Below are 24,702 nucleotides of genomic sequence, written 5' to 3' on the forward strand. Positions count from 1 at the left end.
CACATTGTTTCCACCCCGAGTGTCAAATCATGTAAGAGTCCAGTTAACCACATAGGCTACAATACATTGCACACCATTCGACCTTGCAGTGGAAAGGGTACTATACACCAACTAAGCATTGGAACTTTAAAGAAGGTTTTTAAAGACACCTTTTTCAAGTTCCTGCTTTGTCAGATACTGTAAGCCACATGCACTAGTTATAAATGGACTCATAATTCTTCGTCTCTATTTTGACCACAGGGTGGCAGTATCAAGCAACAAAACACAGCTGTCATTTCAGGCCTTGAAAATCCAACTTACATGGTTTTAGTGAAACAACTGCATGGTCATTTTGATATATCCGTGCAAACCTCTTTAACCTCTGATATAATCTTTCAAAGCCCACTCAAAATATGGATTGCAACCAAGATGAAAACAAGACCGACCCTCTTGAACAATTGTAGCAAAACACCCTAATGTTCAAACCATTATGTTAACTATCCAGGGGGTTAAATTGGTTAAGCTGGCATTCAAAGTTGTAATCTTACATGTGTATGGATTAGGTTTTTGAGACCACAGCAGTGGCAGATCAGAGAAAGTTTACATGAGTGATAACAGTAATTTTAGTCGGTAACAAGCAACCTAGGCATTTTGCTAGTTACTATTTCAGATGGTAAATGAGCAACCTATTTAATCCATGTAAGATTACAACTTTCATTACATTGCCACTTTGTTTTTTCATTAAAACATCCTGATACTTTAGGAAAACCTGGTGGTACACCCAACTCTGATTTTGACAGTTCGAATTTATTTAATCAGTTGCTTCAACACTTTGTAAAGACAGGTTTCCTGTATTACTTTTTTGGTCATCTTCCCTAATCATGTCAGACAACAATGACAGGTCCTCACATCACTGAGTTATCACTAGAATAAAAAACTCACCACATCAGCACTGTCAGGAAACCCCTCATTCCCTCAGCTTCATGGAGTAAATTGTCTGTCACTCTCTGGCAGAAGAAGAAACTACAGAAGGGAGAGGGAGAGGATGAGGGAGGTTTAACAGAGTGGAATAGGTGAAGATTGTTGACTCCGTGTGAGGTTCCCTGTAATAACTATTCTCTCTCACTTCATTAATAACTCCTCGGTATACACTGTAGCTCAAACCACATCCTTCTACTCCATAGCAGCTGCAGATCAGTATAGCAGCTCTTCTATGTCTTTTATTTCACATCACATCACTCACCATCGCTTTCACACGTCCTCCAAAAGTGTGTTATGATCTTCTGAAATTGTAAACGTGGAAGTGGAATTCTTCCATGAAATGAAATACGCAAAAATAAACAACATTAATATGTAGACTTGGTCTTTTATCTTTCATTCATACCAGTTTAAAGCACATCATTTCTTTCTGCTGTCATATCTGTGGTTGCATGTTTCCAAAGGGGGATTCCCATTGCATACCAAAATCTTCAACAGTCAACCATCTGTCTTTCCATAAGCACCAACCCTCACCCACAGCCACAACATTTGAAACTGACTTTACACTTAGGTCATATGGAATAACACTTATGACTTTCCCTACTTTCTCTCCCTGCCACCCTCCCTCTCTCCCCCTCTGTGTTTTTATAGGGTGACAGCAGGAGAAAGAAGGAGGGCTTCCCCCTCTGCCTGACGCCCCTGCTTTGAGAACATGTGGCCTGGGAATAATTGGGTTACAACTGCAGCAGTCCAATGAGTTGGCCTTGATTTTGAGAATGACTCCATTTACTTTTGTCTGACTGCCTGCTGCTTCCACAGCTGCAGCTTTTATCCTCCATTCAGGCTCAGGATTTTACTGTATAGGTCTGGCCGACAGCCAGATGAGAGTGGAACACAACCCGAGCATTAATATACTAACCCACATTCAGTGGGTAAGACAAGAAAATAGAATGGGCCCCTTTCTTATAGGAGGATACCCTTGAGTCTAAGAATTTATGTCAAGATGAAAACTTTTAGTCTTTAACTAAAAGACACTGCAGAGAAAATTGAAATTCTGTTCATTTTGGTAGCCATCCTGTGCATGAATTTCATTATCTAAATAAAAGACTTTACACATATAGAAATTAAAATACTCTGAAAGTAAAGATGTTGCACATGACAGCAAAGTCCCTCAACCTTGTAAGAACGGCATTGTAAAAAGAAGAAAACTTTATAGTGACCTAAATATCTTAATGTTGTTAATTTATTACACCTGTGCTTTCCCTGCTCTGTCAACAGTATTACAATCTTACACATACAACCAAGTGATGTCAGTATTTTTAGTACATGTTACACATTTTAAAACATTTTCAGCATGAACATCACACTCAAAACATGATTAGCTAGAATTAATGTAGCTAGCAGTAGGCAAAACAAAGCTAGCTGACTTAAAGTCTGTCAGTTGACTTAGCAAGGCAGTAACATGCTAATTGCCTTAACCTAGCAACATTTAACAATCGTATGCTAAGTGTACTTAGTTTTAATGGCAATAAGCAACATTTGGTATAATAATTTAAATTTCAGCAGTCACATTACAGCTGCTACCCTCAGTTAGCTAACGTTACTCCAATGTGTCTTACCAGGGAGATGGTTGGGATGACCGACATCAAATTCGTCCCTGTGGCTTCAGTAAACAGACTGGTCTTATTAGCTTGCGTTGGCAAGAAGATGAAGAAGCGGTTTAGCGTGTATAAAGAGGGCACAGGCCTTCAACTGTATCCAAATTCCCTGTATTTATTTAGCGAGCTAAATGTCTGTCTTCTGAGCTGGCTACCTGAGGTTTGGTCAAAGATGGCTACCGTGTGAAGCTGTGACGACGGTTAACTTACCGGGGCGAAGCCAGCGTTGACGGGTTGGTCCCAAACACATGATACACATTATAAAACTAAAGTCACGAACATATAGCAACCTAACTTCTTTCAGTCAGAAAGTTGACTATATTAAACAAAGACACATTACAGGACAGTTAACATTATCATTTAAGTTCATCAGAGGCGCGTAACTGGCCAGACTTCCAAATCTCGCGAGAGTATGAAATATGCTGACTGCTCCCATCCTCCTCTGGTAAAAGTGAAAGTAACCCATAGGAATAGTACTGCTGGTCTCTATAGTCTCTATATTAAATTTAGTTAAAGATCAAAAGTAGGCCCAGCAAAAATACAAGTAAATGATGCATATATTTATATATACAGTATTTATATACTATATACAATGGGTCAATCTATCATATCACTAGCCTGGCCAATTATCTGAGCAGCATTTTAGTGATTACCATAATCAGTGTTTTGTTTTTTGTTTGTGCCAATAAAGTATGAATTTAACAGTGCGCTACTTTGACTCTGATACATCAATTAATCTGCAAAGTAAAGGGTAACTAAAGTATCAAACAAATGTAGTGGAGTAAAAAGTACAGTAATTGCCTTTATCAAGTTTGAGGAAATCAAAACACTCAAGTAAAGTACAAGTACCTCAAAATTTTACTTAATTACAGTATTGAGTACATGTACTAGCCTATTTCTACTGGGCCCGGGCCTACTTATAATAATAAAAAGCAACAATTAGAAGGATAACAATAATAATTATTAATAATCAATAAAAGAAATCTTAACATAGTGGATGGCGAGGTTTGAAGAATAGTAACATTGAGTAACATAACTGCATCTCATCTGTGGCACTGAAACTTGATTAAATAATTCTAACTCACTCTGTCATAAGCAACAACATCAAATTAAGGCTGCTGTTGAAACAATAGTGGACGCACTGGTTGACCTTCCTTCAAGGCTATTACAGCAAAAGATGATACTTCTCATCCTTGTTGTTTTGTTTTCATGGCAACCTCTCAACAGTCCCTGCCTGCTGATTGGCCCATCGCACATTAATGACATCAGAGGTCAATGTGCAGAAATATGTCACCAGATACCATCTGAGGCTTTCAACAATGTGTGCATCATGAGCCAAGGTTGTGGCAAAATGTTTCCTCGCACCATCTATCTTCCTTATCGGAAACTTCTCCACCAATCAAAGCAGGCCAAACCGGACCAGCCCTCCACTTGGAGCACAGTAGCTGTTAGTTGCTTCTCAGCTGGAAGTGAGATAGGGGGTGGGGGGGTGGTGTCAAGGTCCGTTAACATTGTAATTAATGTGCCGTTATTCACATTTGGAATGAGCTGTAGGCGGTTTGGTCTCAGTCAAACTCTCAGGGTCACTCAGACAATGAAAGCTCTTATCTCCCCACAAAGGCTTCTCGGTCTGTGAAGTAGGTGAACACCCTGACACGCCCAGCTAAGAGGTACTTAGAGGGAGAAATGCCTGTCAGTATTTAATTCAATAAAAAGTAATGATAAAAACAATCTTGGAGTCACCTTGAATTAAATGAACAGAAATCAATTCAGAAATAAAACATTCATTTAGTCGTTAAACAATATTCCATAATATAATTCAATTACTAAATGTTGGGACAACCAGCCTCAAAGCTTCGCCACCCATTATAGCTTTTCCATGGTCATTACCCAGCCTGAATTGCGAGTGAATAAAACGGTCAAGTAAGCATTCATGTCAGTATTGAACACAAAAGGTCCAGTGTAGTCTGTATCCAAAAAGGGAACCACTTTGATGCACAGACAGAACCTGCCGGAAAGTATTGTGTCATTGGGATTTCAGAGTAACAAGCCAGTGAATGAATTCATGTCCCAAATGGTCTCGTGGTGCAGGAGAGGAATGAGACATTATGTAGCTCAGCGGGCCAAATGGGATGGTCATTTAGAGAAGGCCACACAGGTTGGAAAGTGCAGTCAAACACGCATGCACAAACACACATGCCCACACATATAAATGAATGGCATGTCCATGTATGTAAATAGATACACGTGCATGAGGAAGCATGCTCTCTTTCATGCAGAAACTCTCTCTCACTCACACACACAACCATAAACCTCTTTTAAGCTCCTGCCCATGGAAACCATGGTAATGCCAAGCAAACAAGTGCTCTCATTTGGCAGGCAGGCCGCTGGCTGGCTTCCGTCTATGGGAACTACTGTAGCGAGCTGCTGTGTCAGTTCAATGATGGGACGCCGCACAGGCCTGAGTCAACCATTAAACTACAGTAAGGGTGGTGAGGTAACTGACATGGATATATTCGCCCTACATTTACTCACTTAATGTGCTTATTTGTAAAGCAGAAGATTAATGCTGCACGGATCAAGGCATAAATTGAACAAATTAGGAACAGCAGCCGACTTGTGTTTGCATTCATAAAAATGTTGTTTGTGTGAGCTGCAGTGAGAATCTGTTTTGTATTCTAGTCATGATTAGCCTATAAATAAAGTCAAGAATAGAATTTAAGGGACTATCTTGGAGGAAACCATTATAAATTCTGGCCAGTGATGTTAAGACAGGCATGGGAATGCCTGGGCTTAGCATTAAAGGCTAGCAAAATGTCTGTTTTGGATGGATTTGATTGCTTGAATCCCTGCACCACAGCATTGTCTCCAACAGCCACGGGTTTTAATAGAGCCATTTTCATGCTGCGTTGTCTAAGTTTAGCTGACAATGTGCTCACATGCTATGACATAGCACAGACCAAGATACTTGGCTTGTAGCATCCATTTTTGGGCTATTTGAAGCCATTTTCTGCCCAATTATGGGCCTGGACTTGTTGTTCTGATTGTTTGGTATTTGCTGTGGAAAATGTTTTGCTTTTTCGTAGCCAAACCGACACAGAGGGCTGTTTCCTGTTTGAGTTTCTCATAGTTGAAGCAGCTTGACTACATAATTGAGGATGAAAAATTGGATGGTATTAAAATCACAGTCTAATTGTCAGAAATTGTACCGATGTCAATGGGTTTTAGTAAACAGGATGATCTCTCAGACAGTCTAAACTGTCTCTGGTGACCTTACTGCTGCATATGGCCACCTCTAACAGGCTTGATGTAAAAAATAATGCAACCAAGTTAAGACTCCTTTTAAAAAAGTGTACATTTTTGATCCCATAAGCAGCAAAGAACGGTTGCTAGATTTTAACAATCCTTTTCAGGTGTACTTTCAGGAACAGTAAACAGTTCACTGCCACATCACCATCATGTCTCATCGTGTCCTGAGCGAGATATACATGAGGGACAGAAACAGCAGTGTGCTGACAGAAAGCTGAATTTATAATCCTGAGCCATCAATAGCTCTTCTGAGGAGAGTGGAACACCTGCACCACCAGGTGAACGGAGGCCTCTTTCAGGCCCAGGACCAATTTTGAATCAGCTTATGTCCATACTTGTGAAAACGTATGGAAGGTTTCTGTGGCAATGATTGTATTTAGTACATATGTGTGTCTAGAGACAGAGATCTGCTAACCTCGTCCCAGACCTCTGAATCGTCACCCAATCCTCAGATTTGTTCTGATCTGCTTACTTTAATGGACACCGCTTTATTCAACCTATCAGTCGAATGAATTCAAGAGATCCCACGTTGTATTCCTGCATTGTAAAACGCTATATTATACCAATAAATCACCTTTAGAAGTAAATATGACTTGAGGGAAAAGAGGAACTCACTAAGACTTTCTCTTCTTTTTCTCCAGGCAATCAATCAGCAGCAGAGGGAGTCAGTGCATCTGGACCACAGATCCTGCTCCCATTCATCTACAGTTATTGCCAAGGATCTGACTGGCTTGCTGAAACTGGAGGTTCAAACCAGCTTGATGTGCATACTGTGTAAATATGTAAACCTCACACAGGTACAATCAATACTGTATGTAATGTTTTTTTTGTATTTCAAATCAAAATATATCAAATACATTTTACTGTCTCCGTCCCTGTGAGGTTTGTGTAGCGTTTTCATTTCTTGCAAGATATTTCACATAAAGCTCAAGAGGTTGCATCATCTACTGATCCCATTGCTTGTAAGCTCATGCTCACATTACCTTAGTTAATGCCTAACCTGTTATGCAGCTCCTTATCAAATTTTCTCATCTTTTATCCAAGTGTTTACAAGACCAAATTGACATTTCAGCCAGATTTCAACATCAATCCTCTCGGTGTCTTTGAGCGGTTTCACCAGAGAAAACAGAGACAACATTAAAATTCAATTTAAGTGCCATTCTCCCTTCGGGATATTATTCTTGGTGGGGTGGTGTGGCCTCTGAAATAACATTTGTATGAGGTAACATTAAACCTCTGCCATGAAACTAATCAATATTAATAAAAATTCTTCTGGCTGCATGGCTGCCAGCTCCTCAGGGCAGGGCCCAGCATGGCAACTCAATAATTGTTGGAAAAGACAGGTGAGCTTTACCGTCTCCCCAGAAAACCTGTGGCTCTTCACCCAAAGGTAGCACGCACTGGTAAAAAAAACTATTTGTAGACAGCTTTTTGTATTTGTTTTAACTTTAAACAAAATGAGAAAAGCAATTTAAAGTTAATTTGATGGACTTCTTCATGCCGCAATCATGCAGTGGGCCTCATGTTAATGGATTTTTCCAGCTGAAAATCTCATTTTAATGTGCTAAATTGGAAAACGAACATGAGATCTTCACTCTTGACTGCACATGAATCAGCTTTTGAGCTCAAAGTTTGAGTCATAAATCTAAACGAGGAGATGAGCTCATGTTTGCAAGTGACCTGATGTAGCTACATGGCTCCATCCGGGCGGGCTGGAGAAAACCCCCACACATCTGTGGATGGATTGAACATTATGTCATATTAACACAACTGTAATTACACAATCCCTGTCATCTACACAGGGGCGGATTACTGTAAACTCAGTGTGTGTGAGCGGATGGATTTGGTGTTCTTGACGTACTTATTGTATGTGAAGTGTTCATATTGTGGTGTGTGTCTTTGAAAACCGCACTTTATGGATTTATTTTGCACAACTTCAGGCCTCGGGTGTGAATCCATTCCGCAGAGGTCAATTAAACCTGATAGAGAGCATAGTTTATGACTCTTATCAGTATCACAAAACATCGACATATCAACACATGGCCGACTTGTTTATTAGTCTGGTCTTGAAAATTTAAGGTGGAACCAAATGATACTGAATAAACCCACAAGATTTAGAAAGGACAAAAAGGCCAAAGTGGTGCCATTTCATTTATATTTGACGTGGCATGAGTATTTCTGCTTTTTTTGTGTTTTTATCTGGTCAAAAATCTGTTTTGATTGTGGCGCCGTGTTATTTGTAGACACAAATCTTTAACCCAGTGGTCTAAGGCTTCTGGCTGCCCTTATGTTCTGACCCTGACATCTGTTTACATCTGTGTTCCTCGGAAGGATCTGCAGAGAACAAAATGCAGTGACACAGTAAGATGGCAAGGAATTGGTCAAAACAGGACAATAAATAGTTCCCAAACAGCACAACAATTAAGCCGGGGTTTTACTACTTATTGTAACTTTTAACTGTTCAAGTTAAGACTTGAATACGTTCCTAGCTGTCAGTGTTTGTCTGATCATACGGGCCAAAGCCAGCAATACATATAACTCCAGTAGACAGGCTGGACCCACCTCTCCCTGTCTCTCTGATAGAATTATGACTCTCTTTGCTCTATACTTAGACCCTCAGACGATTGTATGTCCAGCCCGTGTTTAGGGAAATAAAAGCCTTTTTCACTCCGTTAAAGATGCCTGGGAAGGATGAAAGACACAAAGGGGAGAGAGAGAAGGAGAAATAAAGAGAAACGGAGAGAGAGCTGGCACTTGTATCTCACGGTGTTTGTCCTATAGTGCCAACCGCTGCAGGGACTTTTCATGCAGTCACTATGGTATCCGCTGAAACACGTAGCTACTTCTTGTTTGGGCATCGAGAGGGGGGTATGTAAAGAAAAGTGTGTGGGAATGTGTGTGCTTCCGTTGTGAGAGAGGCAAAGCAAGTATAAAGGAGAATGTCCAATGGGTAAAGAGAAATGAGAAAGACAGCGAAACATAAAAGGCAGGAGATTGACGAGATCCCTTTGCATTATTATTGGGTCAGGCTAGTTCGGCTTTCCTGTTGTCTCTCTAACTTCGCCTAAATGTCCTAAATTAAAAGGCCAGACCTAGACTGGGTTTCTTGTAAGTGCCTCTGACTCACTGAAGGGTCCCAATGGTCATTTTAGACAATATTTTAATTTGAGGTACAGTTGAAGATTTCAGTAAAAGACACATGTTTGAATATGGATGTTTGGGACATGTTCCTACCAATATTTTTAGAGGACAAACTCGTTCAGATTATCTTTGGATTCAAGTCCTAGAGGCTACGTCCCCAAGAAGCCCAATTTTAGTTTAAGTTGACATTGGATTGGCTCAGAGGTGGCTGAAAGCTAAAAGTCGATCAGTGTGCCAACAATATCAAGTTATCAGGGCTGTCAGTCCAAACTCTAACCATGGGTGACAATTTAGTCTTTCAGATGACGTAGCCCCTTTACACTACTGTCTGTACAGCACAGCACACATAACATAAAGGCTAATGTTGTCCATACCAACATGTTTTGCACTTTGTAGATAATCGGGCATGATGCTACCAGAAAAGAGAAGGGACATCTGGTGCGTTTTCACAACCCAGAGTGTAAGTAATAAACAAACGCGCCAGTTGGCACATTTATTTAAAAAGAGATCTGCCAGCAACCTAACATAACTAGATATCAACTGATGTTATTTTACCATTTTAGCGAGCATTAACCAGCAAACTGACAAAGCTGCAGGAATAAACTTAACATGTGTGGATATGTCAAAATATGATTTGAATTTCTGCCCATTAAATGTCACCATTCTTGAATTATTTTGTATAAAGGAAACACAGCCGCAAGCTAGAGGAGTAGATCATCTTGATGCTGTCAGGTGAGTTTGTAGTTTTAATTGTTTTTTTGTTAGAATTAATGTTTGGAACAGAAAGTCTCCTTCCTGTTATGTAGTCTATATACTGTAAATCCATTCATGCTTCAATCTGCTGTCACTTTCAGTTCAGTTTACCTGATCGAGAGCCAGGTTTTGGTGAAAGCAGACGTGCCTCTAAAACACGAGCCATCTGTTTGATTTTTATATCCACGTTTACTTTAACAGACTTGAGAAGGCAGAGATGTGTTGCACATGTCTGAAAACCAATAGAAGTGTAGCAAGCCCTTCTGGACGGTGGCCATTTTGGCCATTTATACTCTGTGGAGTAAACAAAAGACCTCAGAGGAGATTCCTTCTCTGCTTTACAGAGAACGTATGCTCTGTACATCGAAGAATTCCATCATAAATAGATATTGACTGTAAATCAGATTAGTCTTCTGACAGAATGACTTTGTAACAAGTCATTTCTTGTCTGTGCATCTTTAGCAATGTGGATTCTGTCCTGGTTTGATCAAATTGGCACAAACTTTGAAACACAAATTACATTTTTTGACACAATTTCCGAGCACATTATAATTCTTCACAGCTTGTTGTGCTGTTTCCATGTGAAACTGTTTGAGAGGCCAGACATCTGTCAAGGCGGCACAAATACCGTAAATGTGTCATTACTGGACTTAAAAGTAGGAAATATTTTGATATGTTTATCTTAAAATCAAATCAGCGGTATGCTCACAAGATCAATGTGCCAGGTTGTTTTTCATTCAAGTTAGTTCATGAGAAAAGTGTTCAAAAGTTTCTCGGCCCATGTTCTGACATTCCACCACATTTTTACCAAAATCTGTCGACAGTTATAAGATATCCTGCTAAGTCAGAGAAACAATTCAGACTGAAAACACAACCTCCTCCATGAACAGAGACATAGCTGCAGTCACATCAGATTATGCTGTTTTCAAACACTTCACTTGAACATCACAGCTGAAAGGTCGTTGGCACCGGGCCAGAAATGAATTCAGGTCACCACAGATGAAGGCAAATATATTCTGTCGGTCAGACCTCTAGTCAGATCTACTCGTCTTCTTCACACTATCCATTTTGGGGAAATTCCTTGCACATTTCTTTACTCAGCCCCAGGGACAGTAAACTTCTCCTCATGGCAGCATCAGTTCCATTTTCCTCTTTTCCTTCAGGACCACCTGCAGATTTTCCTCACAAGACTTTATAGCTCGTCTGAGAGCTGAGCAACTCTGAGGTCATCCTATGGGTGTCTCAAGATCTGTGACTGTCCCTCTCTAAATCCCCTTTTAATGAGAATCAAAGCAAAGCTTCATCTGCTCACCATGCCAACCAAAACATTAGGAGGATCAAGGAGCTTCCATTGATATACACAGAAATCCCCAGAAACAAACCATGAGGGGACTGTATATACACAAACTCTGCACCTTTTCATCCTCGTGTGTAGATTCTGTCCTCATTGAAGAAATACAAGAATACACACGCGTGCATCTATAAATACAGACAAAACAGAACCCCTCTCGGACTTCAGTCCATAATAGTTCTGCTAATTTTTGAATGAAAGAACCAGGAGTTATTTTTCCATATGAGTCACTCCCAACATGATTCAAGTGTGAGTAAAAAAACGGCCACATTCCATTAACCTTACAGGGTTGTTCCCTGTCACTTTGTGTGTGAACCCATCATGAGGGAAAAACAAATTGTGCTTTTTTCATTACGCCCATTTTCACACCAACCTCGACTGGTCGGTTTTATCCCGACCCAAAAAAAAAACAGCCAAACCTTGGTCAAAGGAAACAAGGTATTCTCAGTCATGATCAAACTGAACCATGGTTCGGTTCCACTTTTAGTGTGTAGACACTTTTTTGGATGGTTCTGATATTCAGCTGTTGTTTCACTGCAAAACCGTTGCGACCCTCCCACACCCCACTCACCTCCAGTTCATTATATCCAGTTCCTGAGGTCCACCTCATCACATCCAGATCTTCAGCCTTTCTCTCCATCCCATCACCACCACCAGCATCTAGGCTCCATCAGGGGGTGTGTCATATATTGCTCATTGCTTCACCCTCGCTCTTAAAATATAATGGACATGACGATGGGGCCTAATCACCAGACACCCTTCCCTTAAATGCAGCTTTTTAATCACATAATTGTCAAGCAGCAGATTTCACTCTGCTATCGTAAAAATGTTCTGAAATTGGCTGTTCATCTAAATGTTCTAAGGTGTCTCCTTCTTCCAAATAATGCGCAGGCAGTGTGACTCTATCTGCAAACGCTTCGTCACTTTTAAATGGAGTCAACAGTGTGGAAACCAGCTGTACCTTTAGTAACAAACAGACTAACCGAACCCAGCAATCTTACGCGCTCGGACAGGGGAGTAATTGTGCGCTGCATGCACAGCGACTTTTTGTAACATGTGCGGTCATAAAAACAAAATTGCTTGCTTCAGTGCTTCAGTTACATCACAGCCATTAGAACAGGACTTGAGTACAAAGCTGTCAGCCCTTTAATATACACTAAACTGTCGGTGTTATTACGAAGCGAAACAAAAATCTCCACACTCTTTCATCATTGACCTCCTCCAACTCAGCTCCATTTTAAACCCACGAAGAACTTTAACTGTAATAAATTTAAAGTTCCCTGTGTTGCTCATATACTTTGAGTCTTTTGAGTTATGGTATTGAATTTATATGTGAAAAGGAATGGCCAGAATGCTGCTCTGATGTATGTGCAGTCTCTTATATAAAGGTAGAGATGGCACTCATCCAGTAAGACCCCACAAATCACGGCTGTCACAGACAACAAGTTGGTACCGTATGGGCCCACGGATCAGGAATGAACATTTTTGCTCCATAAAGACACAAGGTGCACAGAGAAAAGACGGAGATCAGGTATCGTTGTCGTTAAACACAAAGAAGATAAGGTGTTATTGTAGGCCGGTCGACATCACTGTGATATAAATTCATTGTTAACTGCAAGACAGACGAGGCGAGACGGATGAAGGACGTTTAAAGAAGGTGGGAGACGAATAAAGTCGTGAGAATGAGAATGTGGTGTAAGCAGTAGATCCCACACGATGGTAAAAAGCTTTATCAGCAGAAAGAGCTGTCAAACATCCAGATCAAGTCCTGGAGCAGTAGACACAGCGTCAGCATTCTTACCAAAGAGAATAAAGACTGAGGAAATAAACATAAAGACAGGCCGGTCATGCATCTTTCACAAGTATCCTCAAGACTTTTTAATTGGAGATAGATTATAGCAGACGTAAGTGTGAAGCCTGCAAAAGTATAAAATTAAACTGGATAAACAGATGAATAAAAGCTGTCTCTCTGTCTCTGAATACCTTTTGGTTAATGGCAACTTACAAGATAACACACACATGTAAACAGTAAAGAGAGGTGTGGTTATGTGTGCATGTGTATGTGGGCAAAAACAAAAGACAATGTGAATTAATGTGAGCACGGTCAGTTCGATTGTAAGTTGAGGGAAACTGCTTAGTCAGAGCCCAGAGATGTGGTGGACACAGCGCTGTCAGCTGCAGCCTGCACAGCGGAGCGAGCTCTGTTTCTGAGTAACTTGTTGTTTATCTGTAATGTGGGCTAAATGTTAACAGATAGGGGCAGAGCTCTCTCCACGTGGCAAAGTCTCAATCTTTCTCTCCGTCTTTGTGTTTGTCGTTAACTCTGAATTTCATATTTAGCTCACAAATGTTCAATTTAAGTACACTGTGCCACTTTTTTGTCACAGAGGTGGGTATATTGCACCCAAACCCTAGAACTGACACAAATAAGCCTGTCATCTTGATTAAACTCAATACTACTAAAACATAGATTTGGGATTTTGCCTTGGCTTTAGCACACTACAGAGAGGCAGGGTTGACGTATTTTTTGTAGGCTAACCAGAAGTTTGCATCGCCCCGTCATAAAGCCAATGGGATTTTTTAGATTTAGATTTTTTTGATTTTGGATTATTGTAGAAAATAAGTTTATGATACTTACACGTTTTGTTCAGCAGGATAAACTTCACAGATGAACACCACTATTATAATTTTTGAGGCGTATAAGCCCTCGCCAGAAGTAAAAACCTAACATTAGGCCAAAAATGATTTGAAGCTATTAAAAAAACCCTCTGATTTTGTCCATTCTGCGTTTCCCTTCTGCCCTCCGTCTGAATTTTCAGATCCTCAGAATCACGTGACTGCAAACAACCTATACAGATGTATGTCTACTGTTCACTAAGTTTAGGACTGAGCACCAATACATGAGCAAACTCGAGTAGCGCAACTAACCGTCGCTCCAGACGGCAGCACTTTGTTTACTTCTCCCTCCTATTCTTGGGGCCTATCTACTGTACGTCTCTCACAGCTCACATAAAATCTGCACACATTCACTACGGTTGTTGAACGAGTTATTACGGAAGGTGCAAAGTCATTTTATGAGGTGGCCTCTCGCCTTCTGGTTTTGGTTACAAGAATTCCCTGGAGTCGGTGCCATGTGCTGTAACTGTACGTGCTATAATATTAGACATTCTGCTCTGGTGCTGATGCACGTACAGCAGCACGAGAAGCCACAAACGTGGTGTAAATCAGCACCTTTACTGTGCCATAAAGCATCACTACAAAGTGTTACAATACTTTAGCACCACTGGCCAATTTCCAGGACAGGAATCCAGCTTACTTCTTGGCCAAAAGTGCCCTTTTGAAACATGTATGCTCAAATTGGCTTTTTCAGATATGTCTTGTAATATTGTTACATTAAAGTGACCCTTAATTAACCACTTTCTTAAAGAAAGAAGGATTTGAGCTTAATTAAATCTCCAACGATGCAGGTTTAGCTTCAGATTAATGCTGACTGTCAGTGGAGAGATGCATCATGTGGACTGCAGAATTTCATGGGAAACCTACAAGAACCCTCGATGAGGACAAATACTATATACTATTGACAGGAGCAATCCACACTATGATTTAGATTTAAAACGCTTATTACAATAATGCACTGAGAGAGAAAGACAAAAGCCTTCAGACATCCTTTTCTCCAAGTCCTGTTAGTTCCACTGTGTTGGCTTTTTTGTTTTATGCCACCCCGGTTTCTGGGGCTTCATTAGGTAAGTTACGTCTGCACATACTCTCACAAATGAAGACAAAGATGGTTGAAATTAATCTCATACAACAGCCAAGCTGCCAGGGTAAAATAATGGCAGTTAACCTACCTGCAAACCACTGATTAGTTCACCATACAGTGTTTGATAAAGGGGCAATTCGAGATTAAGTTTCAACATTTCTAAGGATATTTTTATGTAGACCTCTGGCCAATTTCCAGTCGCATTTGTGGTGACCAGAAGTAGGTATTTTAAGCCAAAACATGATCTTTTCCTCACCCAACCAAATGGCTTGTGTGCCTAAACCTAACCAGCTCACAAGCGCAACGCTGTCACGCCATAAAATTGAAAATTGAATCTGAAGAAAATGTAAAGTTGCAACATAAAGATCTGCAAGCTTCTCAAATTTCCAATTTATACTGAATTCAAAGGCCCAGTGTGTAGAATTTAGTGGCATCTAGTTGTGAGGTTGCAGAGAAAAGCAACTAAACACCCCTCGCCTCACCCTCTCCTAAAAAAGCAAGAAAAGCATGAAAGGCCCTCTCAAGAGTTGGTGTTTGGTTTGTCCGATATGGGCTACTGTAGAAACTACTGTACAAATAAAAGGCTCATGAAAACACAATGATTCTTATTTGAATATACAGTAATGAAAACATATTTAAACAAATTATATTCCATTTCTCCAAATAGATCCTCCTAAACCCTACACACCGGACCTTTAACTAACCAGTCAACAAGTTACTCCTCTTAAATCAGTGCAACGTGTGTTTGAGAAAGCCTTTTTTAAAACAGGGATTAACTAAATTATGGCTTACTCCTGGTTTAATTGATACCCTGTCCAGAAACAGGCCCCACTAGTTGTAGTTTAATGAACAGAGACAGACTTTGTGTGTTCTACCCCACAGCCTGAATTCGGCTGTTTTAACAGGGTGGGCGCTGATATAAAGTTAAAAAACGGGGGCAGTAAAGTCGTATGTGACGCAGCGCTGTGAAAACACGAGTCCAGGTTTTGTGTCCTGACAATTTAATGCTCAGATTTAGGGCCTTGGTGAGGTGGATGTCTGAGTCCCACATACTGCAGCCTGGTGGTCTCACACAACAACTGCCATGTCAGAGCTGTGGGGTGTAACCGAATCCCTCGTGTTTTTCACAGCGCACGCAGCTCCTCAAAGTTTGTGACCAGTAGAAGAATGTGAACCATCACGTCGTGGTAATGCACTTCTCATTTTTATTTAGATCCTACAAAATAAAAGCAAAATAAGAAGCTCCAAAACAAAAAAACATGTGTTGGTAGAGCAATAAGTTAAACACAAGAAGAGGAAAGGAATCATTTCAAGACGCTGGGAATGCAAAGGCACGTGAGTGACATGTTATACACTGTATGCTGAATCACGATAAAACAAATATGTACAAAACCAAAGGAACATTGTGGTAGCAATATAATTTTCACATAATTTACAAGATAGCTAGTATAGATGGCATACCAGCAGCTACACATCACTGTTGATATCTAGAAAAAAAAGAAGGATATCAGCACTGCAAAATCCATTTTCTCATTCTCATTTCAAATTTTAAAAAAAGTAGTTTTGTTAGAAACATTTCTAAAATTAAGAATAAGAACACTCCTCTCCACCCGGTTTACTTCACTATTCACAATAAGCCAACACTGATGGCCACATACTGCAGTCGTAATGACATGAAAACACATGCCGTTTCTCTTCCTCATCTCCTTCTTGCTCCCTCCCTTTCGGTTTCCCCCCTCTCCCGGAGGAAATGTAAAAGCATATTTCATTTTGCTTCTTGGACTTGGCTGTGACCAGACATTTGAGTTCATAGTAGGAAGGGAATACAACTATGCATATACTTCCAACTTCTGTCTTTTTCTCGCTTCCAAAGAGGAGCTGTAATATATCTATGTTGTGGGTCCAAAAAACTAAACAAAGCGAATATTACTCCCACATGTTGGAGGCTGCGGAGTCCCAGTTTACGAGTTCCTAACAGTTTTCTGTGGTCCGTGTCTCCTGTCTCAAACGCACACGACCGTTTTTTAAAAGTTGTCATCGGGGTGTGCTGGTGTCAAAATGGAGTGTTTTTAATAAACAGAGCCGGTGAACTCTGCGCTCTTGTTTTTATGAACTGGAATTCTTTGAGCGAGAGTTGAAATTCCTCTCTCAGTCAGGTGCTCGAGAGCAGTCTCCTGTGGGTTTGTATCACGGCTGTTAAAAATGTCAAAACACACCGCATCAGGCTAAGTTAAAGTCTCACTTCTTGCATTTTGTTGCTTTTAAGTTGATGTTGTGATCAAATTTGGGAAGAATTCTCGGTTTCATAGCTCCCCACAGAACTGTCTCTCCTGCAGGGTTTTGTTTACATTTCAGAAGGTGGTGCTTGCATAGCTGCATACAGAGGCATTTACTTTAGACTGCAGTTCTGTAAAGATGTTACCCAAGCACACTGACGCACATTCCAGAAACTCACAATCAAACTCGTTAGAGATATGCTGATAAATGAACTATTGCTTATTGTTTCACATGACCTGAAAAAGTGACGATTAAACAAAGTTGCTCCCCAGTTTTGTAACATAGAAAGTCTGAAAAGTAAACGGCACAGATGTAAATTACAAAATGAGAAAATAATCCATCCACAACAGGAGTATAGTGTGTAACTGTAACATAGTTAAAAAGACAAACCCCTTAACCAAAGCTTCAACATATAATTACACCTTAAATGACTTTGCAAAACATAGACCGACATTTTCGTAGAGTGCTGTGCTGCATCATGGGGAGTAAAACAGCTAAATGCTAAATAAGTCTGAAGGCACAACAAACAGGCGATGTTCAGACTGCAGGCAAATCAGATTTGTTTGAGTGTCCACTAGGATATTTTCCCACCAACTAACAAGCTCATGACAACAAGGAAATGCTACGTGTTCAGTGGATTTAGCACTGCTAGCGTACATCAATAAATTGACAGACAGCGGATCAGTTTTATATATGTCCAAACAGTCACGTCAAGTTGCAGAGCAGCATCGCAAACCGACTCCTCATGTGGTTTGGATATGTCAAAATACAGATTTGGGCTGGCAGTCTGAACAAAGTCTAACTTCTCTGCAGAGTTAATCACAGCAAACTCACCAGTCAACTTCAATTCTCTTGTGATAACCCACATCTCGCACACACACACACACACACACTCACACTTATTTAAGGCTTGAGTGAGGGTCGTCACTGGACACTGACGATAATGCTGGTGATAAACTTGTGCTGACTGTTAGAAAAGGCGAATGCTGGTGAGGTAATTTCATTCTATTTTCTGCCGATATTTTGCCAATCTTGCATGTCTTGTTTCTCAGTTATATGCTGCGGTTGTGATGAGGACACGATGCTGCAAATTAAAACCTTTTCTAACTGCTGGTTCAATATTATTTTTGGATCTAGAGTTTCGTGTAAACACACGGATTGAGAGATGAGGACTGTCAGGCTGGGACACAAAATACGATGTCAGCTGTTTAATGGGTTTGAGTTTTGGGATACTCATCTGATCCAAGCTGTGCTCTGTCAACATACTTCAAAATGCTCAATATACATCTCATTTATCATCTGTCGCTGTGGAAATGCTGATCTTGGATCACTGAAACACAAATTTCTTAGGACTCTCCCAGAAGCAAAACTGATCCAAGATCAGATTCCTGCTCGACAGAGCCTGATAAATGTAAGCTAGGATACTCAGTAGCCCCATTCTCCCAGATTTGAGTATATTACAGTATAGGCAGCTCCATCTCTGTCTCAGACCAGCTCCACCTTGGAGTTGGGGTAAACGGCAACAACGTCATAGCCCTCTGGAGGCTGGACGCGTGCCTTGGCGTGGGTCTCACAGTACAGACTGTCCTCGATGAAGAAGTAGCCTCTCTGCTTGAGGTTGACGCCGCAGTCGTCGCACATGAAGCACTCGGGGTGGTAGAGCTTGTCCCTGGCCTTCACGATGGTGCCACTGGATGGAGAGACGAAGGGAGACAGAGGCTGTCAGACACGCAAAGGCTTTAACAAGTGTTGCTCCATGTGCTGTGTGACACTCACTAGTTTTTATAGATTTATTAAGTATGATGCTTGAGATGGAAAAGATTTTGCTGGGTTTGTTTATGTTACTAGAGAGATCTATTACCAGACCTCTTCAACTGGCAGCCTGTGGGACAAATGTGGTCCTTTAACAACTTCATTCTGGCCCTTAGATCATTTTATTAGTGTGCTAATTGGTCCTTTCATTAGTCATGTAGAAGAAAGAAATAGTCTTATTTCATTAAAAAGTTTTAATCCAGGCTGTTTGAGTGGAATGAATTTAAGAGAGACAAACTGACCTCAAACCCACTTCTAAGATTATAAAGGTGCCTTTTCATTTTTACCTGCACTTTGTCAATATAAGAAAAAGTGCACAGATATAAGATTTTTTTTATGTTAATAGGTCTGTATTATGTAGCCATGAATGAAAGTTACAGGAAAGCTATCTTTTTTTAATGTTTGAATGATAGTTTAGCTTGGAATTAACTGCACATCAGGGTTTTTATTCATCCTTTAAAAACTCATTACGAGATAGTTTTCCCGTCCCTAATCTGTTTCTCAATGTTCGGCCTGAAGGTTCATTTATGCCCCCGGAACATACAAACATAGAAACGTCCATCTAAAACGATGTAACTAATGTATCCCACATATATCCATGCGTTCTTTATGTTAGCATGGATGCTAAGCAGTACATCCAACAGTGTCAAGAGTTTCTGACAACAAACATGGCGACGGTGGAGGGGACTGTGATTATGTGCCAGCGTTGTAGACAGTGGTGCTATGTGAGGCCATTCAATGCACTGCTATAACTATGAACATAATTTCCTGTACTTTCAGATGTCTGTCATTGTTCAAACTTCCTCTTTTGTATGGCTCCGTTTCGTCCGCATCCAAAATATTTCAGAAAACATACTCAAATGCCGACAAAATAAATGCAGAGGGCCTCGTCTGCAGAGGATAAATGAGCCTCATGGATGCTGAAAGTCGAACGGATCCTGTTTTGTGACGACGGATTTCAATTTCTATCTTGTGTATTTGCTGCTGCACCCTGAATCTGAAAGTGTACAGGAAGAAGAACACAGCCTTATATGTGGTGGAAGGGAAAAGTGTAATAAAGATAGAGCAGAGCAGCCTTACAAAGGAACACCATAGGGTTGCCCTACTGAGAAGTATGATAGGAAAATCATGCAGTTGCAGAGTGCCTTAAAAGGCACTGCAAGCAGTTTTTATGGAGGTGTCATCATCGCGGAGGAGAAAACATGAAGTAGAACACTTTAAAAGGAAGTAAGAGATGATGAACAGCTCATGACTGACTCAGTTATTTATTGAACTTTCATTATCGATGCAAATCAGCATTTATCACACTTTACAGCGACTGTAGCCATGCAGCATTTGAATAGACTTCCAGATATTTATGAGATGTTTTCAAAGATCACATGCTGAGAGGAGTTTCAGGCGGAGGGAAGGTAACACACACTCATTCTGTCACACCTGGTAGTGTGAACGGTGCATGTTTATTCTGCCGGCTGGTGCATTTTAGCAGTGCATTGCTTCACTCAGTCACACAGTGAGGCCAGTTGTTAAGGGCGTTGTTCATTCACTGCTCCCAATGAGATTTTCCCTTCTGGAGTGGGGATTTGGGCCAGCGACCATTCAGTCATACGCCTGCTTCTTTATTTAACCGCTTTTAACCGCAGCACTCGGAGGATAAACTCTTGACACAGTGCTCTATATTTTTTTTTAAAAGCTGTAAAATGCTCCCGGGTCATAACAGCCTTATTGTGCCCCGCATTCTCCCACAATGCACTCTTGTTAACAAGTAAAGTAAGCTGATGACATCACTGCTTACCTGCAGCTGCTTTAATAGAGGGGGGATTACCGGTGCATGCGGTTACTTTGGCAGGGGAGTGAGCGAGCATGCTCTCGCTTAATGTTTGGTGTGAGTTTGTGTACGTGCACCTGTGTGTGTGTGCGTGTGTGCATGCAGGTAAAAGTGTGATTACAGCGTGTGTTTGTAGGAAAGGGTGTGGAGGATGGCGTGGTTTAATCATTAAAATGATAAATGGGGATGGATTTTTCTGAGGACTTATGAGAGGCCTGTTGGAGCAGGTCGATCTGCGCGAGTTCGCCTCTTTGTTTCAGAGAACTTTGACTCACATCATGTGAAAAAAAAAACTTTATGACCACAAGAGGAGTGATAAAACCAGACAGAGACGTATAATTTCCAGATTGCATTAAAATAGCAAATCTGAGGTTACATAAATCGTTCACATTTTCATTTTCATATTTACATATTTATCTACAGCAGCCTGTAATTGAGGACCACAGTAGTCATTACTTTTATACTGGAAAGTTCCATGCTGTGGTACAGTGGTGTTCAATTGGGAAGAATCTGAAAATTTTAATAATATTTTATGTTTAAAATAGAAATTTTGGAAGCACTCAAGACAAAAAATGAATCACAACCTCCTTAAAAGGCATCTCTGACCAAAAAGACACAATGAAATAATTATTCTATGAGATATTCTACTATCTTATACAGTCCACTTTTTAGTATTTACTTCAAAATCAAGCCAGGATCTATAAAATACTTACACAATGCCGTTACAGCAGCGTGTGCATTGGGGAAGCTTCTGCAGACCAGGCATGGGGCTGGGGATGGGGCTGCCCAGTTTGGGGATCGGAGACCTGACTGGAGACTTTAAGTTTCTCATTCTCTCTGTCGGGGACACACCTGGAAATAAGAAAACAACCACAGAATAAATATAGGAACTTTGGAACGCAAACCATCCAGAGGCAAGACCTTGTAAATGAGCATGCATACTATAAATGTGGTACCAGGCTACGCTGTTGGTGGTATGTGCGTGTAAGTCATGAGAGATGTGTTTCCACTGTGCAAGAGTTCCAGGTAGTAAGACTATGGTGGCTGTCAGGTCTCTAGTAGGCTTATAGTGATAAACGATGGATTCATATTTCCCACACTACCAGGGGTCAGTTTGTGTTCCCAACTGAGATATTTCTCACTATTTCTGGCCCTCCTCACAGATGTGTGTTACTCTGCGGGCAGAGGGCACGGCACAGGTATCCATGACAGAGATAGTTTGACAAATTAAAAATGTCCAGTTCATTGAGGACACTGGTGTTACTAATTTGGTGGAAATCGCACTCTACAGTCTCTACAATTTGCGTGAGATTGCTACCGTTTCTGTTATTTTGTCCACCCCATTTATATCAGATTAAGTTATTAAGTCAGCCAGACTTTGAACATAGTGAGAAAACATTTTGGACTTTACTGCATGAAAACAGCTATAAAATGGTTGTATCTAGATTGCAACCTGATAGCGCCCGACTTAGCACGTGCTAGCAACGGCAGATCCAACGGGAGCCGCTGTAAAATATTTCTGTCTCGCCAAGTTTTTTAGCGAATTTGTGGCTATATTTGACAAATTATTATTGTTATTAGCTAGCTAGTTTAGCAAGCTGTTGTAGCCTTTGAACAGCTAATGTTAAGGTTGGCTGACTAGCTGGCTATATCATCTGGCTCTTGCTACAGTAATCTTAAAACTACAATACAGAATTTATTGTCTAGTCTTTTCCGTGACAACAACTTGGGTTGCATTTGTACATCGTAGTAACATCTTGCTAGCCTGCATCTACACGGGAAAAAAGTAAGACCCACTGAAACTACATTGCAGCCAGTGTATACTGAAACAAAGCTTTTCATGGTAATGTTCCAAAATGTCAATGCTTTTTCTTTTGGCAATGTGTAGCCTACAAATCTTGCAAGAGTTTGGAAAATCTAGGGTTAGCATCAAGACATGACCCTCATAATAATACATTTTGTGAGCAACTACCTAGCAACACTACAAAACAACCACACAGAACACAATAGCAACCACTTAACAAGACACTTGATTGTTCGAAACACACACGAGTAACCTTGTTGCTCGCTTACACAAACAGGATGTCGCCACTTCACCTCTTCCTCTGGCTCTCCATTACATCTGTCCCCTTGTAAATATTTTTGAAAGATTTATGCTTTCTACTCCAGATTGGAATTTCTTTTTTCTCTTTCTCTCTCGTCCCTTCCCCTCTTCTTGACCTCTCGCTGTCCCTCGTCTTTCCTGTGTGCTCCATCCAAGAGTCTGTAGTGGCACTTCCTAGAAGGAATTCATCAGTCAACCTGACTAGACAACCCGGCAGGGAAAACATCCCATATTAGAGAGTCGAGCTTTAACCGTCACACCGATGTGCTACAATCACACGATATATGTGAACGACACACGGTGAGCTGTGATGACGTTCATCTTAATGGAACAAATAGTTAGATGCATCATCTTTGTTGAATGATAATAATCTGGTAAAATGAAAATGGCAGCACCTCAAGGAGATTTTCCCTCAATATCAGTTGCAAGCTTTCAGGTCAAGTGACTTCTGACAGCTCTGGTCTGAATCTTTTTTTATTAAAGTACAAGCTTTCAAACAGAGTTTCAATCTTTCGAAGCTTATTCTGTTCGTTTTGAAATATGACATCACGTTCGTCCCACAGCGCACAAAGGTTGCCGCCTTCCCACGGATGGCATTTTCTATTAAGAGCGATCAACTCTGACCATCGAGCGATTAGTTATGCCTGACTGGAATGCATGAAAGGGGGCATACTTAATACTGGAGGCACTCCAGTGGATCCGAGTGCACCAGGGTGGATGAATGGGGCAAAGCTGTGAGCTATGGTATATGACTTCCGCTTTCTGATGATGTGCCAGCAGAGGCTATACAGGCCAACAGGCCACCAATCACTGCCACTAACCACAGCCTAATAACCTCCCATCTGGCACCTGACTCAAAGCACTTTCTATCCCTCAGTAACAATTAGCCTCTGACTGCTCGGCGGTGTGTTTAAGACCCGACATTAGCTGGGTTGTGTTATTCCTAGGATTAATCTCTCTATTACCTAATGATGCACTCTGATGGAAAACCTTTCATGTGCAGCACTCTTGTGACTTTCTCACAGCGGGAAAGGTTGACTTATAAAAGTTTTTCAGCCACAGTCAGGAGGATTAGATACAAAAAGCAGAATGAACGAGTGCTTGTTTAGTCTTTAAATAGCCAGACATCTTCAGCTCTGTTGCCAATTGCAGACAGACACCATGTTTTATTTTACAGACAGCGACATATCTCACCACACGCAACATTCACAGCAAAATGTGTGTCCTACACTGTGACTAATACCGACCAGACCCGCAGTCACACACTCATGTTTAGCCCCCGTCCTAACTCAAACCCGTCAGGACGTCAGTGTGAAGCCTCAGGGAATTCGAGGCCGAGGGAATCACAATGTCGAAAGATAAATAAACAGCTGAAATGATATAATTTAAGACAGTTACAGTTGGATACTGTGTCAGCTTCTCAAGGACATAAATTTGCTAGCTGGACAACCAGGGCAATGGTAAATTGGTGTTTACACTGCTACCACAAGAGCTTTGTCTTGCTGGGAGAAAGAGGTTTTTCAGGCGTGAGGCTAGCTGGTTAGCATGCTAACTTCAGCATATCTCTTTAACTCACCACATAGACGTCTTTGATACAACGTCAAAACTGTTATTTCTTCATATTCTGTTACTAGTTTTAGTTTATACTTCTATGTTTTAAATTTAATTCTTACATATTGCACCTTTAAACTGCGGTTAGTAGTGAAATCATTTAAACGCAGCATCTCTAGGCCACACAAGTAGTCCGCACAACAA

The 24,702-nt window shown here is 40.8% G+C and overlaps 1 protein-coding gene across 1 annotated transcript in view; it reads right to left on the bottom strand.

Annotated features, from left to right (window-relative positions):
* Positions 1 to 16,111: 16,111 nt before the first annotated feature.
* pdlim4 (PDZ and LIM domain 4) overlaps positions 16,112 to 24,702 on the bottom strand; it is a 52,415-nt gene continuing 43,824 nt past the window's right edge. Inside the window, exons 6-7 of the mRNA XM_073479319.1 lie at positions 21,557 to 21,695; positions 16,112 to 18,896 (exon numbers count right to left, since the gene is read on the bottom strand). Of these exons, the coding sequence (XP_073335420.1) occupies positions 18,692 to 18,896; positions 21,557 to 21,695 (344 nt within the window). The 3' untranslated portion in view covers positions 16,112 to 18,691. The remainder of the gene's footprint in view (positions 18,897 to 21,556; positions 21,696 to 24,702) is intronic.

The sequence above is a fragment of the Pagrus major genome, chromosome 13, assembly GCF_040436345.1.
Source record: "Pagrus major chromosome 13, Pma_NU_1.0".
Taxonomy (NCBI): domain Eukaryota; kingdom Metazoa; phylum Chordata; class Actinopteri; order Spariformes; family Sparidae; genus Pagrus; species Pagrus major.